The sequence below is a fragment of the Oryctolagus cuniculus genome, chromosome 1 (assembly GCF_051225735.1).
Source record: "Oryctolagus cuniculus isolate XC-2025 breed Fujian yellow rabbit chromosome 1, ASM5122573v1, whole genome shotgun sequence".
Classification (NCBI taxonomy): Eukaryota; Metazoa; Chordata; class Mammalia; order Lagomorpha; family Leporidae; genus Oryctolagus; species Oryctolagus cuniculus.
Window position 1 is genome coordinate 202,152,055 of NC_142867.1, and position 17,601 is coordinate 202,169,655.

Genomic DNA, 17,601 nt, shown 5'->3' on the forward strand with positions numbered 1-17,601 from the left:
TAACTCACTGGCACAGGGGCGTGTGGGAGTACGGGAGCAGCTCACATGCCCGGAGGCTGCGCTGGCATCTCCTGCTGGCTTCTCATGATGGCCACGACTACCCACCTGCTCCCCCTCAGTCTCCAAGCACTCCCAAGGCTGCTCCCCAACACCTTCAAGGCCTTGGACAAATGCAACAAGTCCCCAGGCAAGGAAGGCAAGGCTGCACCGTCACCACGTGAGCTCCTACCACGTGCCAGGACGGGTTCCCGCACAGCCACTGTTTTGTTGTAATCTCTCCCACAATGCTGTGGGGCAAGGGATTAAAGTATAAGCTGAGTATCCCTTACTTGAAATGCTTGGGAAATATCTGTTGTTGTTTTTTTTTAAGTATTTGCATATAAATGAGGGATATCTTGGGGATGGGACTCACCTCTGAACACAAAATTCATGTAAGTTGCCTATGCACCTAATACGCACAGCAGAAGGTAATTCTGTTTAGTGCACCTGTTTTGACTGTGACCTGTCACCGAGGTCAGGTGTGGGTTTCCCACCGGTGGCATCATTGTCGGGGTTCCTAAGATTTTTGGATCTGGGGGTAATCTGGAGTTCAGATTTTCGTTTCTGGGATGCTCAGCTACAATCCCCACATGGCCGATAAGGAAATGGGCACAGAGAAGGTAAGCAGCCCTCGGCCGGGCAGCCGGCTGGGAGAGCCCGGACCCAGCCCCATCGCCTGGGCTCAGCCAGCACTGAGAGCAACCAGGGCCGAGTCCAGTGCTCCCGACCACTCCAGCACACGGCTCGCTCCTGCCTGTGTCACCATCCCTCATCCCGGCCACACGGCCCTCTCAGGCTTCAGACTGTTGTCACGTAAGGAACCCTGGCCCAGCCCAGACAGGGAGGCTGGTGTGAGGGCCCTGGCATCTGGGCAGCACCTTCCCATTCAGCTCGGTGCCCTACCTTGAGTGTCCTTCTTGGCTCAGAACTGTAGGGAGGAAAAAGAGAGACCTCAGAGAAGAGAAAGGCACACGACAGTCACCAGCAGAGCGAAGCAGGAGACATGAGTGGCAAAGGGGACGGGGAAAGGGGAGCCTGCCTGCCTGCCTGCCTGCCTGCAGGGACAGGGGATTCTCCCTGGGAAATGGCCGTGGACTTGGCCCTCAGGCTCGGGCCCAGAGGCTGTGAGCTGGGTGAGGGGAGAACCCCTCCTCCTTGCAGCCCTGCTGCTCCTGCCGCATAACCCTGCCCCGGCCCCTCCCCTTCTCCGGAGCTCTGCTGTCCCTGGTACAGTCGGACTCCTGCCAGCTGGGACATTCAAGAGGTCGCTGCTCCAGTTCTCATAATGGCAATCTCCTTAGTAAGGGGACATTGTCCTAAAGCTCGCGGTCTCGACCCCAGGGCAAGCAGGACGTGTGACCACTCCCTGCCCCCTTCTCGAAGCTAAGAAAGAAGGGACACCTAGCACGGGCACTCCCTAGAAGGAATGGCAGTGGGTTCCGGTAGCTCACGCACCCTCGGCGCTGACAGGGGACGTTGCTGCACGTGGGAATTTAAGGACTCACGCATGCCGGCTGCGAGGTGAGCACAGGGTTACAGTCACCCCCCATGTAGGCTAAAGCTCCCAGATGCTCGGGTGGGTCTGGAGCAGAGGATCCCAGCAGGACGGGGTGGGGGGGAGGGAGGCTGAGCCAGGGCTGCAGCACGTGGTAGGAGAGCCATCTGTGGGCAGCTGTCTGCACAGCTGTGCCAGCGCCTTCTCTAACAATCCAGTTGCACCTGCCTTGGAAAAGTCGGCATCTCAGACCACAGAGGGGAAGTGATCCAGTGACCCTGTTATGTGGGTTTTCACTTTTGCTCAAATAGAGAGAAGGGGATCTGAGTTTCGTGTTCTCTTCCTCTCTCCCCCTAACAACCCCATCCCGTGTGAGGCAGGAACAATGGGCTGCACCACCCAGACATGAACTAACTTGCGAGTAAGTGGCACAGCCAAGATTCGAACCCAGGAATCTATGACTTCAGAGTCGGGTGGGGGCCTCTGTGCCCCTGGTGCTCTCAGAAGCCTCCTCATTTCTTTTCTTTCTCTCCTCTTCTCCCCAGGGCAGCTCCTTGACACTGCAATGTGGGAGTTCCCGCGGCCTGGTGCACACAGGTGCACGTGTGGCTGTGAGCAGCAGGGTCCAGGGCAGGATGGCTCCTGGTCACCTGGCTGCCTGCAGGGACCGTGGGGGCTGGGAGGGCCGGTCCCCAGCCTCGGGCCTCTTGATGCTTAGGCCTCAACCCGCACAGAGGGGTCTGTGGCCACCAGCAGGCATCGCAGCTCAAGTACAGTTACTGCCCTCGGTGCCATGACTGGTGCCTGTGGGACGGGTTAGCCCCGGGAGAGAGACAGGGATGGAGAAGCGGAAGGAGGCCGAGGCAGGGATGGCAGGAGCTAGAAGAGGCAGACAAGCAGGGAGGCAGTCAGTGGATGTGGGCTCCAGTGCGATTCCTATGCCCCTGCCTCTTCTGCACGTGACCTGGGCACGCACCTCCCCTGCTCAGCCTCTGTACAGTAGGGCACAGATGTGGCTGTCTCTCAGGGTGGGCACGAGGGTTCATCAATCTGATACAGGTAAAGCACTGAGGATGGTGCCTGGCACCCAGTCAGCGGTCCATGACGTCCACCCACAGGAGCGGCAAGCGTTGCTGTTATCGTGAGTGAGCTGTGGCTGGCCACAGTCCCCTGCACAGTGTGCAGGACCGCTGTGGGAGGGCTCCCAGGGCACCAGTCTGGCACTGAAGGAGGCTGAGCAGGGCACGGCGCTGTGGTGCAGCGAGTTAAGCCACCGCCTGCAATGCTGGCACCTTATATAAGCCCCGGTTCCAGTTCCGGCTGCTCCACTCCTGACCCGGCTCCCTGCTAATGCGCCTGAGAAAGCAGTGGAGGATGGCCCAAGCGGTTGGGCCCTGCCATCTTTTAGGTGATCATCCTGGGGCACTGTCACTTTGCAGCTGCTCAGGACCCTCTGGTGAAGAAAGGGAGGCAACGTGGAGCAGTTTCCCCACCAGCACCTGTTTGCACTCCAGGATGAAGGGTTAGCCCATTCCGCAGGGAAAGGCCTTGGGGTCAAGGGAGAGGACCAGCAGGTCCTGGAGGGGCGGGGTCCCTACCTTCATGTGCTCCAGCCTCTCCTGCTGGCTCAGGAAGTCCCTGTTGGCAGCCTCGGGGGGCTGGTCCGGCAGGTATGTGAAGTCCTGGGTGACCTTCTCAGAGAGCTTGTAGATGACCTGCTGCTTGGCCTGGTTCTTGTCCATGAGCAGCTGCACGTGCAGCTGCAGCTCCTGCACCTGCTGCTCCCGCAACTGAGCCGTGTGCACCAGGCTCTCCCGCTCCTGCTCCAGGGCCTCCACCCGCCTGCCCAGCTCGGCGATCTGCCGCACTTTGTGCCGCACCAGCTCCAGGCGGTCCTTGTCCTCGGTGGCCGCCAAGTACGCGCTGGACGCCCTCTTCTCCTGCTGGGCAGCCTCCAGCGCCTTGTGCAGGATCCTCACCAGCTCCTGGCCAGGGGAAGAGAAGCAGCCGGTGACCTGCGGAAGGCCTGTGTGGTGCCAGAGTGGGGCACGAGGAGCCGCCGCTCCCAACAGCCCTGCTGAGAGCCTAGCAGCAGCCCCGGGGCACCTGTCACACCTATCAAACCGGCCACGTGGTTCCCCAGCTGAAAACACCACTTCCCACCAAGTCCCAGCCGGGTGTGGCCACATGATGACTCAGCACTGCTGGGAGATGAGAAGTGACGTGGGCAGCGTCTGGGTCATGCCTTCCAATGCTGTACACCTGCTCCCCTGGTGCAGCTCCCTTTTCGTCTGGCTGGGACATGGCAAGAACGAGAGCAGGCACCTGCGGTCCACAGGCACAAGCACCACGCTGAGGGTGACAGGGCCACCGCTCAGCCACCGCTGGATTCTCCCAAGTTGTTTTAGGCCCCAGCATTCTGGGGCTTCTTTGTTGCAGCTGCTGAGCCCATACCCTGACTTAAGCACGTCCATTTCTGGGATGAACGCACTGAGGCCCAGGAGACTAGAGCGGCGTTCATTCCCAGGTCACCCAGATTCCAGCCTGAGCTTGGTCGGCGATAAACTCAGGGTTGGCAGGGCACCTCTCTTCCCCTCTCTCTTCACCCCTGTGGCAGATTAGCTAACTAATCTTTTTTTTTTTTTTTTGGACAGGCAAAGTGGACAGTGAGAGAGAGAGAGACAGAGAGAAAGGTCTTCCTTTGCCGTTGGTTCAGCCTCCAATGGCCGCCACAGCTGGCGCACTGCAGCTGGTGCACCGCGCTGATCCGAAGGCAGGAGCCAGGTGCTTCTCCTGGTCTCTCATGGGGTGCAGGGCCCAAGGACTGGACCATCCTCCACTGCACTCCTGGGCCACAGCAGAGAGCTGGCCTGGAAGAGGGGCAACCGGGAAAGAATCCGGCGCCCTGACCGGGGCTAGAACCTGGTGTGCCGGCGCCGCAGGCGGAGGATTAGCCTAGTGAGCCGTGGCGCCAGCCAGCTAACTAATCTTGACACTGCCTCCTGTAGGGTCAGCTGGGGCCTCGGGATCCGCCTCCATATAGCACCAGGGAGTCACTACCAATCCAGCCGAGGCGGCACAGAGAGGATGCACACGGGCAGGCGCTGTGCACAGCCACGCACAGGCAGCCTCCTATTTGTTCATGCCTGAACGATGCCTGCAGGTCTGGCGCAGGGATCCGTGGAAAGTTCAGAAACGACAGACCTCAGTTCAGTCCTCGGAAGCAGACTGGCTCCTCATGCCTTCTGGCCTTTAACCTGCCTGGGGCGCGGGCCTGTCCTGTCTCAGGGCAGCGAGGAGAGCATCAGGGGCCAGGAGGCCCAGCTCCCAGGTCGCACTGCCACGCTCTGTGCCAGCCTCACTTGGAAGAATGTTTTTAGGGGCTGGTGATGTGGTGCGGGGGACTAAGCCGCCGCCTGTGACACCAGCGTCCCATATCAGAGCACTGGTTCCAGCACTGGCTGCTCTGCTTCTGACCCAGCTCCCTGCTAACGCACCGGGGAAAGCAGTGAAGATGGCCCAAATCTGTGGGCCTCTGCCACTCACATAGGAGACCCGGGAAGTTCCTGGTCCTGGCTTCAGCTTGGTCCAGTTCTGGTCATGCGCCCATTTGGGGAGTGAACCAGTACATGGAAGATTGCTGTCTCCTCTTCCTACCCCCGCACCCCCCACTGCTTTTTTTTTTTTTTTTTTTTTTTGCTTTTCAAATAAATAAATAAATCTTTTTTTTAAAAAAAGCATGTGCTAGGCCGGCGCCGCGGCTCACTAGGCTAATCCTCCGCCTAGCAGCGCCAGCACACCAGGTTCTAGTCCTGGTCGGGGCACCAGATTCTGTCCCGGTTGCCCCTCTTCCAGGCCAGCTCTCTGCTGTGGCCAGGGAAGGCAGTGGAGGATGGCCCAAGTGCTTGGGCCATGCACCCCATGGGAGACCAGGAAAAGTACCTGGCTCCTGGCTTCGGATCAGTGTGGTGTGCCGGCTGCAGCGCGCCGGCCGCGGCGGCCATTGGAGGGTGAACCAACGGCAAAGGAAGACCTTTCTCTCTGTCTCTCTCTCTCACTGTCCACTTTGCCTGTCAAATAAATAAATAAATAAATAAATAAATAAATAAAAAGCATGTGCTGTGTTTTCCTTGAGACACAACAGCTGCACTCAAACCCAAGTCTTTAAATAAGCAGACTGGCTGAATAGGGCTATTTGCTAGGCACAAGCCCGTTCGGGAGAACTGCCAGAAACCTTGGCTTTCTTCCTGAAGCTGACATTAGGGTCACATAACCTGCGGCTCCTGACGCCTGTAAGTGACCGCCCCTGCTCTGCTTGCCTCTTTCCCACCCACGACACCCATCCGCGTATAGACCTTCACCGAGCACCCACTCGGTGCCAAGCCCTGGAGCCCAGTGCCAAGTGCTGGAGCGGGCAGTGGGGCCGGGCAAGGCCCCCAGCAGAGGGGGTGGGAGGGCAGTGAGTCAGGCAGCACAAGGATTTACTGCAAGAGGAGGGGCCCGGGGGACTGCAGAAAGGCAGTGCCAGGAAGGAGGAGGAGGGCGGGGGGGGGGGGTCAAGCAGCAGGCCAGGGAGGAAGGGAGAAGCCTTCCCTGTGGCCGAGCCAACAGCCCTGGTGCAGGCCTGCAGGTGAGTTCCTGGGTGTGGTAGGAAGGTGGAAGGTGCCTGCGGATCAAGCCTGAACGTCTGGAATGTTCAGAAGGAAGCAGGGCTCCCCAGGCTCTGCCAGGAGAGACCAACATTCCTGCGGCTGCAGGGTGACCTGGCAGCCTAGCCCACATTCTGTCCAGCTGAGATCTGGAGTTTACCTTGGGCCGCTGCCCAGTGGAACAGCCACAGATGACACGGTGCAGGCTTGCCCAGCCTCGGAGTCAACACCACAGCCCGGCTGTGCTCTCCTGCCCACATCGGGCTGTCGGGACCAAAACCAACACCAGTCCCTAGAATCCCTGTACCAGAGGGGGGCTTGGGGGACAGGGACGTGGGGACAGGGAGGCAGCTTCGACAGGAGGTGCAACACAGGGACTGGGAAGGGAGCCCAGACTCAGGACACCAGGATCGTGCGGTGGAATGTTTTCAATTTCTTGAAAGAATGTAAATAACCTAGGTTCATAACAGGTGGAAACCTGGGAGTCTGCTGAGGGATGAACAGATGACCGAGACGCACACGATGGAGTATCATTTAGCCTTAAAACAGAGGGCCTTGTAGACACTTGCTAGCACCTGGATGAGCCTGGGGACAGTACCGGAAGGGAAAGCGTGACTGTGGGAGGCGCCGAGAGCAGCTGAGTTGAGACAGAATGGAAGGGGTCAGGTGCCACCAGAGCTGGGGGAGGGGAGGAGGGGCTGACTCTATCTAATGGGCACAGAGTTCCAGCTTTGCAAGATGAAAACGTTCTGGAGATTTGTTGCACTACAGTGAGAATATAGGAATCCTCGCATTAATATACTGAGCTGTACACTTAAGGTGCTAAAATGGTACATTTTATGTCTTTTTTTTAAAGATTTATTTATGTACTTTATTTATTTATTTATTTATGTACTTGAGAGGCATAGTTCCAGAGAGAGAGAGAGAGAGAGAGAGAGAGAGAGAGAGAAAGTCTTCCACCCGCTGCTTCACTCCCCAAATGGCCACAATGGCTGGAGCTGGTCTTATCCAAAGCCAGGAGCCAGGAGCTTTTTCTGGGACTCCCACAGAGGTGCAGGGGCCCAAGCACTTGGTCCATCTTCTACTGCTTTCCCAGGCCATAGCAGGGAGCTGGATGGGAAGTGGAGCAGCTGGACGAGACTCAAACTGGCCCCCATATGGGATGTTTAACCTACTGTACCACAGTGCCGACCCCAAATTTTATGTCTTACTATGACTAAAAATAAAAGGGCATGCCAAAAAAAACCCTAGTGATAAATTAATATATTTAAAAATTATGGCAAAAATTCATGACAAATTTTTTTTAAATAACTATCATATTTTTCTGATCATAAAAAAAATCACGGGGGCCGGTGCTGTGGCACAGTGGGCTCAGCCTCCACCCGTGGTGCCAGCATCCTATATGCGGGCGGTTCATATCCTGGCTGCTCCTTTTCCTACCCAGCTCTCTGCTATGGCCTGGGAAAGCAATAGAAAATGGCCCAAGTGCTTGGGCCCCTGCACCCATTTGGGAGGCCTGAAAGAAGCTCCTGGCTCCTGGCTTTGGATCAGCTCAGCTCTGGCTGTTACGGCCATTTGGGGATGGAAGACCGACCTCTCTCTGTTTCTCCCTATCTCTGTCAGTAACTCTACCTCTCAAATAAAAATAAAAAAATCATGCTTTCTCCAAGCGTTTTGACTACAAGAAGAAATATGTGACTATTCCTTAGAAAGAACTGACATTAACCTTCAATATATTCTTAGAGACTTTTAAAGTGCATATAAAGGGGCTGGCACTGTGGCCTAGTGGATAAAGTCACCGCCTGTGACACTGGCATCCCATATGGTTTCGCATCCTGACTGTTCCACTTCTGATCCAGCTCCCTGCTAATGTGCTTGGGAAAGTAGTGGAGGATGGCCCAAGTGCTTGGGCCCCTGCACCTATGTGGGAGACCAGGGGGAAGCTCCTGGCTCCTGGTTTCAGCCTGGCCCAGTCCTGGCTCTCCCTCTGTCTCTGCCTCTATCTCTCTAACTGTGACTTTCAAAATGAATAAATTTTTAAATGCATGTAAAACAGGTATACACTGATTCCATCTGCATAAAAAACTGCCTCAAAAACTCTCACTTTTTAAGTAAGATAATGTGCTGCCATGTGTGTTAGGATGCTGATGGATGGGTATTGGCAGAAGCATGAGGGGCACAGGTTCAGCAATCGGTGGCAAGGCAGAGACAGGTGCCTTTTCATGCAATCACCACCTGACCACAGAGGATGCAGGGTGCATGTCAGGCTTCTCCCCATCATACTGAATGCTGGCCACATTTCTGTACACACACACACACACCACATACAGAAATACTAAAAACAGGGGCTGGCATTGTGGTGCAGAAGGTTAAGCTGCCTCTTGCAATGTCAGCTTCCCACACGGGCACTGGTTCTAATCCTGGAATGCTGCACTTCTGATCCAGCTCCCTGCTAATGCAGCCTGGGAAAGCAGTGGGAGATGGCTCCAGTACTCGGGCTCCTGCAATCCATGTAGGAGATCCGGATGGAGCTCCAGGTTCTTGACTTGGGCCTAGCCTGGCCCCGGCTGTTGTAGCCATTTGGGGAGGGAACCAGCGGATAGAAGATCTCTAACTCTGCCTTTCAAATAAACCTTTTATCTAAAAAATTAGTAAAAATAAAAGGGAAGGAAGGACGTGTGGTTGTGAAGGTGCTCTGTCTGGATGGCGTATTAGGGCCACTCCCCATGGCCACTGATGGCCAGGGGTTCAAGACTGCCCCGGGTCTGGGTGGACCTTGATCCCCTTCGTCCCACCCCCTGAGGACGGATGTGGGATTTGTCTCCCATTCCACAACTGGGAACGATGCCTAAGGAACAGCTCTAAGAAACAGAGGAGCTCATCCAGTGATGCTTTCAAGACTTCTCGACTGAATGGTGGTCCAGCCCATTTCAGTTTTTTTTTTTTTTTTTTTTATTTGACAGGTAGAGTTAGACAGTGAGAGAGAGACAGAGAGAAAGGTCTTCCTTCCATTGGTTCACCCCCCCAAATGGTCGCTACGGCCGGAGCTACGCCAATCCGAAGCCAGGAGCCAGGTGCTTCCTCCTGGTCTCCCATGCGAGTGCAGGTACCCAAGCACTTGGGCCATCCTCCACTGCACTCCCGGGCCACAGCAGAGAGCTGGACTGGAAGAGGAGCAGCCGGGAATAGAACCTGGCGCCCATATGAGATACTGGTGCCACAGGCGGAGGATTAACCAAGTGAGCCACTGCGCCGGTCCCCATTTCATATTTTGATTAACTTATCATCTATTGTCCTAAGTTGTCATTTATTATTTTTAAAAGATAATCCTTGGGGCCGGCGCTGTGGCGCAGTGGGTTAAAGCCCTTGCCTGAAGCGCCAGCATCCCCTATGGGTGCTAGTTTGAGTCCCGGCTGCTCCACTTCTGATCCAGCTCTCTAAGACGGCCTGGGAAAGCAGAAGATGGCCCAGGTCCTTGGGCCCCTGCACCCACGTGGGAGACCTGGAGGAAGCTTCTGGCTCCTGGCTTCAGCTTGGCACAGTTCCGGCCATCGCGGCCATTTGGGGAGTGAACCAGCGGATGCAAGACCTCGCTCTCTGTCTCTACCTCTCTCTGTAAATCTGTCTTTCAAATAAATGAAATAAATCTTTAAAAAATGATAAAAATAAGATAATCCTTTACCTTACTGTACCATTGACATTTTCCTCACTAAAATCAAAGCAGGTGGGCCTCAGAGAGCTCAGATAAAGGAGTGCCAGCCTGGTGCTACCCAGGTCTCGGTACCTACCCCAGACCCACAGGGCTCTCTCACGATGGTGGCCTCAGGCTGGTCACTCCCCTGAACCTTAGCTTCTAATAACTAAAATGGAGCCACTAAATGGGCCACTAAACAAGGAGCAAGCCCTTACCAAGTAACCCCCGGCTGAGCTACGGGGGCCCCAGAGTGCCCAGGCCCCAAGGGGCTCACCCCTCCCAGCAGCCACCAGATGGCCACAGTCACAGACAGCAGCCGGCCACCTGCCAGAGCAGACGGCCTGCGGGCTCTGCCAACGCCCAGGGCCTTAGTCACCTGGCAGTCAGCCACCTGCTGCTACTTCCTGGGGTCCATGCCTCTCCTGGGGCCAGTACTGCAGGTATAGGGACAGGCAGTGGCTTAGCAGGTTCAGAGTCGCCTGTGGTTTAACCGGACACGAGGGTGGCACAGGGAGTGCGTGTGTTTTTCTCCGAAAGGCAGGTCTGGTGCTTGTTTGCGTCTGGTGCTGGGCTTACTGTGAAATTCCGGAGGAGAGGAGGCAGCCAGCTGGGATGGGAGCTCCAGACTGGGTCCCCGCTCCTGGTTCTGCCAGCCGTGTAAGCTGGGGCAAGTCACTCACCGCCCCTGAGTCCTGGCTCAGCTTGTGGGCCACGGTGGGCATGCGGAAGCTACCGGAACCTCGGCTTTCCTTTCAGGTGAGGGAGATGGTAGCGTCGTAAGGACTGGAGTTGACGCACGGAAAGCTCGCTCGTACTGCCGGGCCCAGCTGGGTACCAGCAGTTACTCGTAGCTACAGTGCCTCTTCCCTACTGGACGGTGAGGTCTTGGGGCAGGGCTATGGCCCCAGTGTGCCCTCCACAGCACCACACAGAGTCTGAGAGGTCACTGAAGCCATTGACAATGACCACCTAACTGTGTGACCTGGGAAAAGACCTTCTTTCCCATGATTTTCTAAAACTGGAGGTAGAAGATGGTGCTGTGGGGCTGCCACTATAGCTTAGTGGGTTAAGTCACTGCATTGCCAGCAGTCCATATGGGCGCCAGTTTGAGTCCCAGCTGCTCCACTTCCAATCCAGCTCCCCACTAGTGCCCCTGGGAAAGCAGAAGAGGCAGGCCCAAGTGCTCAGATCCCTGCACCCATGAAGGAGACTTAGAGGGAGCTCCTGGATCCTGGATTCAGATCGGCCCAGCTCCAGTCGATGCAGCCATTTGGGAAGTGAACCAGCAGAAGGAAGATCTCTCTTTCTCTGTCTCTCCCTTTCTCTCTAACCCCTGCCTTTCAAATAGATAGATAAATTTTTAAAAAAGAAAGATGGTGCCTCCCACTAGAGACACACACAGGGAAGCACCTTGTCGATCTGGCCCCTGCAGAGTGTGGCGCACTGGATGCATGGCGGCTCTCAACTCAGCATTTCTGAGTGCCTGGGACACCACTGGGCAGCTGAAGGCTGTGCCAGCCTCTTCCACCCCAAGGTTAGGCCTGAGTCAGCCTCCTTCAGCTGTTTGGCTTCAGGATCTGGGCTCCAGGCGAAACCCCAGAGCTGGTTCCCTAATGTGGCCTTTATGATTGCAGGCACAGGTCTCCCCAGGAAACTCAGCTCCACCCACAGAAGAGGAAACTGAGGCTTGGCGAGGTTAAGAGATTTGCTCAGGGTCACATCGTGCGCCTGTGCTGTCTCCCATCAAGGCCTAGCTCTGAGTCACCCCCAGACAGAAGCACACCTAGCAATGGGCCAGAGCAGGTGGACCCTCTTGGACCCTAAGTCTCAGACAACCAGCCCCGGCCACCTGTCTAAGGATGGAGGGCTCAGGACTATGGGAAAGTTGCCCTGTAAAAGAATCAGATTCGAGGGCCAGAGCTGTGGCACAGCAGGTTCAAGCCCCAGTCTGTGGTGCCAGCATCCCATATGGGTGCTGGTTCAAGTCCCGGCTGTTCCACTTCCAATCCAGCTTCCTGCTAGTGCACCTGGGAAAGCAGTAGAAGATGGCCCAAGTATTTGGGCCTCTGTACCCATGTGGGGGACCCTGAGGGAGTTCCTGGCTCCTGGCTTTGGATTGGCGCAGCTCCAGCTGTCAAAGCCACTTGGGGAGTGAACCAGTGGATGGAAGATTCTCTCTGAACCTCTTTGTAACTCTTTCAAAAAATAAATAAAATAAATTTTTAAAAAAGTTATACTAACCGTACTCTGCCTGCTTTTTAATAATAATAATAATAATAATAATAAAGAATCTGATTCTTTCAGGCTTCAGTGACTTGCTCCTGACCTCCTCCCTCAGAGTGGATGGGCGCCGCCCTATGGATCTCCCGCAGGGCTGCCTTTATTTTGGGACAAAGAATGAGTCCTCCAAGCACGTAGAAGTCAGGGGCCTCCCTATCATGGGAGACAGCCCCTAAGGCTGGAGAGAGAACGGCTGGGTCACAGGAGGCGGCCCCGTATTCCAAAAGCAAGTGGTGATGCGGTGAGAGGCGAGAGGCAGTGCCTACATTCGGGATGGCTTCCCCCTTCCAGGTTTAGCTTCGGGACCTCAGCTCCGCTGGTGCAGGGACCAGTGCCTGCCAGAGTTGAGCTCAATAACCTGGCCACTCTTAGGGGCACCCAGCATCCTCACGGCCGGCAGGAAAGCAGACAGTGTCAGAGGGGACTTGGCGTGTAGCAGTTACGTGTTGGGTGTCTGCCTCTGCCACTGGGGTGTAACCCCTGGGAGGACTGGGCCTGTGTCCTTTGCTCTCTGATCTTTTCTGAGCCCCGGAACCCTGCGGGCCCTTGACTAAGACCTGGTGAATAAACCCACACACTGACACTGGGTGAGTGGCCTCCGTCCTTCGAGAGCGCTCCTCACCAGCTGCCTCCGCACCATAACCCACACCTACCGGCTCCCCTAAGACCAGCCATCAGTGCTCACTGCCCTAGGGGAGGAAAGGCAGCGCAAAGCGTCTGTCTAGATTGTCTTCTCCAAAACTGGAGCCAACAGGAACAGAGGGCATTGTCCAAGGGGCAGAAGGATCACACGTAAACCCCCACAGCCCTGACCCAGGCTAAGCTATGGAGGTGGTGAGGGGCGAGGAGCCACCAAAGCCGACACACCCGGTTAGGCCTTTCTCTCGGGGGCGAGGGAGCCTGAGCCCTCGGTGGACCCTGTCGCTGCAGGCATTTATGGTGACAACCTGGCTAACTGAATTGCTCTGTCAATTACAAGAGAGGGTTCTGCCCGGTGCTGCAGGCCCCTCCCACCTCTACCAAGAGATCCCCGCTGCTTCCCGACACGGCCTCTGCATCTGAACTTGGTTTGTCACTGATTTTAATGCTGTGCGTGTGAGATCCATTTTTTTTACAATGAACAGGTAGCTTTGACGTCTGTAACTCCCGGCTAAGGTCTGGGTATGGTCTGGCCCCCTCAGGAAGTCGTGCTGAAATCTGGTCTGCCATGTGACAGCACTGCGAGGCAGCGGGTCCCTCCCCACGTGCGGGGTGACAGTGGCTCGGCCCTCCTGCAGGGGTTAACGCCGCTCTCGCGGGACTGAGTGAGTTCTCGTGGGCGCAAGCTACCGCGAGAGCAAGCAGCCGTAAAGTGAGGCCGTCCCTGCTGTGTGCACCTTTCACTCATCCCCTCGCAGCCGGAGGCCCCAGCCCGGTGCCACTGCCCCAGGACCGCGAGCCAGTGTCTGTGTCCGTCACAAGGCACCCAGTCTTGGTATTCGGTTACAGCAATAGAAACGCAGAGACCGTGCTGGGGAAAACTTCTCACTGAATTAAGCCTAAGTCTTCCTCCCTACTGCTGTTCCGTGTCGATCCTGGCTCAGCCCTGGGGTCGCGCAGATCCTCCCTGCCTCCTGTCCTGTCACGGTCGGCCAATGGTCCCTCAGCAGTCAATTCCATCAGCAGCTGCTCCCAGGACCCCGGTCACCTCCCCCAAGCACTGTCCTCTTCAGGGGTGGGGTCAGGCCATGTGTCAAGCAGCTCTCCAGCACCCCTGCTCCTGGTGGCTTTTGTCACCTCGTTTGAGTGACAGCATGTTCCCGAGTAATCCAGAGTGCAGCATTTCCAACCTCCTGCAGCGGGTTCTTTAAGGACCACAGCCTGGCCTGTGCCCACTGCACCACGTCCAGCTCTACAGGACGCTCGGGGTCTGGGTGGGCGGTGCCCGAGGCCTCCCTGGGCCAGAACTCACCTTCTGGGACTTCAGCTCCTTGGTGAGCATCAGGACCTGCTGCTCCAAGGCCGCCACCTTCTCCTGCGCAGTCCGGGTCCGCAGGAGCCCTTCGGAAAAGAGCGGGAAGGTGTTGCTCTGGAGCTTGGCTTTCTGAATGAGACTGGCGGCCAGGGAGCACTTGGGGGCGGGCTTTGGAGACCCCGCCGGCTCTTTCCCTGCACGAGAAGACAGAGGCTGAGGTTACGATTGACATCGGGGGCTCCAGGAACACCTGCAGGGCTTGGTAAACACAGACCGTTGGGTGTGGGCACTCAGCCTGGCAGTTAACACGCTGCTTGGGACACCCACACCCACACCCGCACCAGAGTGCCTGGGAATCCGTCCCAGCTCCACTCCGACCCCAGCTTCCTGCTAACGGGCACCCTGGGGGGCAGTAAGTGACGTCTCAAGTACCTGGGTCCCGGCCATCCACGCAGGAGACCAGATTGAGTTTTAGCTTGGCCCAGGTCTGGCTGTGGCAGGCATTTGAAGAGTGAAGCAGCAGATGGAAGATCTCTGTCACTGTCACTCTGCCTTTCAAACAAGTAAGTAAGTAAGTAATGTTTGAAAATGCAGACCAATGAGCCTTACTCCCAGGGCTCTGGGTTTAATGGGCTTGAGAACTCGGCTTTCTGAACGGTTTCTAGGTGATGCTGCCACAGCTTGTCCAGGGACCATTCTTGAACCAAAGGCATATGGAGCCATCATTTACACTGTGCCGTTCTCATTCTTATACTGTGTCTGTTCCCTACCCTGGGGCCCCAACCTGCCTGGTGTGTCCCACACTACCCTGCAGTCTGCCACAGGGCCAGCTCCTCAGGCACAGGCCTGGCAAGGTATCTTGTTTATTGCAGGATCCTGTCTCTACCCTCCATGCTACTTTCAAATAGACCTTTTAAAAAAAAAAAGACTTATTTATTCGAAGAGCAGAGATCAATCTTCCATCTAGTGGATCACTCCCCAAAGGTAGCAGCAACAGCTGGGGCTGGGTAAGGCTGAAGCAGGAGCCTGGAACTCTATCTGGGTCTCCCATGTGTTTGTCCGGGGCCCAAGGACTCGGGTCACCTTCTGCTACCTTCCCAGATGCATTCGTTGGATTGGAAGCAGAGCAGCTGGGACTCAAGAACCGGGACTCCAGCCGGCGCTGCAGCTCAAAAGGCTAATCCTCTGCCTGCGGCACCAGCACACTGGGTTCTAGTCCCGGTCGCTCCTCTTCCAGTCCAGCTCTCTGCTGTGGTCCGGGGGTACAGTGGAGGATGGCCCAAGTGCTTGGGCCCTGCACCGGCATGGGAGACCAGGAGAAGCACCTGGCTCCTGGCTTCGGATCTGTGCAGTGTGCCAGCCGCAGCAGCCATTGGTGGGTGAACCAACAGCAAAGGAAGACCTTTCTCTCTGTCTCTCTCTCACTGTCTAACTCTGCCTGTTAAAAAAAAAAAAAAAAAAAAAAAGAACCAGGACTCAAATACGGGATGCTGGCACTGCAGGCTTACCCCACCGTCACGATGCCAGGCTCCACACCTGTCTGCTGGTGGGAGCAGGGCACACATCTCTGGACTCTGCATCCCTGCCCAGAGGATAGCTCCCACCCTCATTTGCTAATCAGGAGACATATTTCCTACAGTTGACTGCTGCAAGGCTGCAGAGTCCTTTTATTTCTTCTAGAGCAAGGTTCCGGAGCCTTTAGTTCACAGGCCAAACCCTGCCCACCATCTGCTTTTGTAGATGAAATTTTATTGGAATACAGCTGTGCCCATTTGTCCACATATTTATTGCTTACGGCTGCTTTCACTCTGCAAAGACACAGCTGAGTACCTGCAACCAAGAAGAGATGCAAAGGCCCAGAAAGCCTCAAATATTCACTATGTGGCTCTGTACCAAAAAAAAAAAAAAAAAAAAAAAAAAGCTGACCCCAGGGAAGGGGTCTGGCAGGGGCCGGAGGAAGGACTGGATGAGCATCTTCTCTGGAGATGGGGCTGAGGGCTAGCAGACAGTGCTGAACAGTGGGGGACAGGACCAGAATCCTCCGCTCGCTCCGCACCAGAGCAGAGTGGCCTTCCATACCCGAGGGAGGTCTAGTCTTACCAGGCACAAAGCAGACAGCAGAGCTCAGAGGGGCAGCCCTGCTGCCCCCTCCACCACCTCTGAGGATGGCGGCAAGGGACCACTGTGCCCATTTTATGGGTGGAGAAAAAGAGGCCTAAGGCAGTGGTTTTTGACCAGTGCCCTGAGATTTCACACTGTGTGGGCCCTCAAGGGCTGGGGTACAGGGGAGCACCCCCAACTTCCAGTCCTGCCACCACTCTGCCTGGATCTGCTTTATTGTGAGGTGTGTGTGTGTGCTGGGTTGGGGGGGGGGGTTGTGGACAAAGTTTTGTGACAATAAAGACACAGTCTGGAAAACCACCATCTCAGGTCCAGTTAGCAGGATGGGGCTACACTAACTGCCCGGAATCCTGGCCCCGTCGCTCGCTGTGGGGCCGTGAGCGGGCTGTCTCTTGTTTCCATGCCTCAGTTTCCTCATTTATCGGTGGGAATGAGAAGTGTCCACACATCTGCAGCTGCTGGGATGTGCCTGGTGCCCATGCAGAGATGAGAGATTGCGCAGAGGGCGGGAAGCCAGACACGCAGGGTCGCATGGTGCGTTCTTGTCGCAGGAAGCCTGCAGCATGGGCTCATCCCAAGACACAGGAAGTGACCTGTGCAGGGCTGGGACCAGGTGGGCCTTGCAGGCTGATGGCAAACGGCTGTGGGGCCTCTCCACAATTCTTCTCAAAGTGTCATGGTGATGGCTGCCCAACTCTGGGCATACACTAGAGGCAACTGAACTCAACATTCAAGCGGCGGAGTTGTCCAGCAGACGAATTACACCTTAATAAAGCAGTCACAAAAAAAGAAGGGCTTTGTGCAGCCACAGCCCGTAATTACTGCCATTGACTCGACACAGCCCGGGCCTCCTGGACGGCACGCTGTGATCTTGGGGGACCCCACTGGGCGCTGACTACTCAAAGGGGTGCCTATCCCAGTGTCCCTTCCACCCAGCCCGGGGGGACTCCATGCCACAGGAGACCCCACAGGGCCGCCTTTGCCAGTTCTCTCCCAACTGCTTCTGAGTTAAAATATGTTCCGAGGCCACCAGTGCCAGTTCCACGGAAGTCAAAGCCATGATGATGTGGGCCACTCACGCTGTGGGAAATGACAAACCAGTAGACTGACTGATTGGGTGCTCCACATCAGATCTGATTGCAATCACCCCTGAAAGGCATTTTTTAAATACCTTTTCCTTAGAAGTTAAAAAAGATCAAACCGAGGAAAACGTTTCCGTTTATTGTTTTGAGAGCTCTTGCTGAGAGTTTGAGTTTGGGAAGAGGAGCAAGTTCTGGGGACGGGCGGTGAGAACACACTCGGTGCGCTGCACTGTGCGCCTGAAAGTGCTCACACAGCAGGCTTGCCGCTATTTTTTGTTGTTGTTGTT

The 17,601-nt window shown here is 56.0% G+C and overlaps 1 protein-coding gene across 3 annotated transcripts in view; it reads right to left on the reverse strand.

The window, feature by feature from the left end:
* TBC1D2 (TBC1 domain family member 2) overlaps positions 1-17,601 on the reverse strand; it is a 53,524-nt gene that overhangs the window by 18,304 nt on the left and 17,619 nt on the right. For all 3 annotated transcript variants that reach the window (XM_008262448.5, XM_070054862.2, XM_070054864.2), the window contains exons 5-6: positions 14,109-14,305; positions 3,133-3,519 (exon numbers count right to left, since the gene is read on the reverse strand). In XM_008262448.5, coding sequence (XP_008260670.5) covers positions 3,133-3,519; positions 14,109-14,305 — 584 coding nt within the window. The remainder of the gene's footprint in view (positions 1-3,132; positions 3,520-14,108; positions 14,306-17,601) is intronic.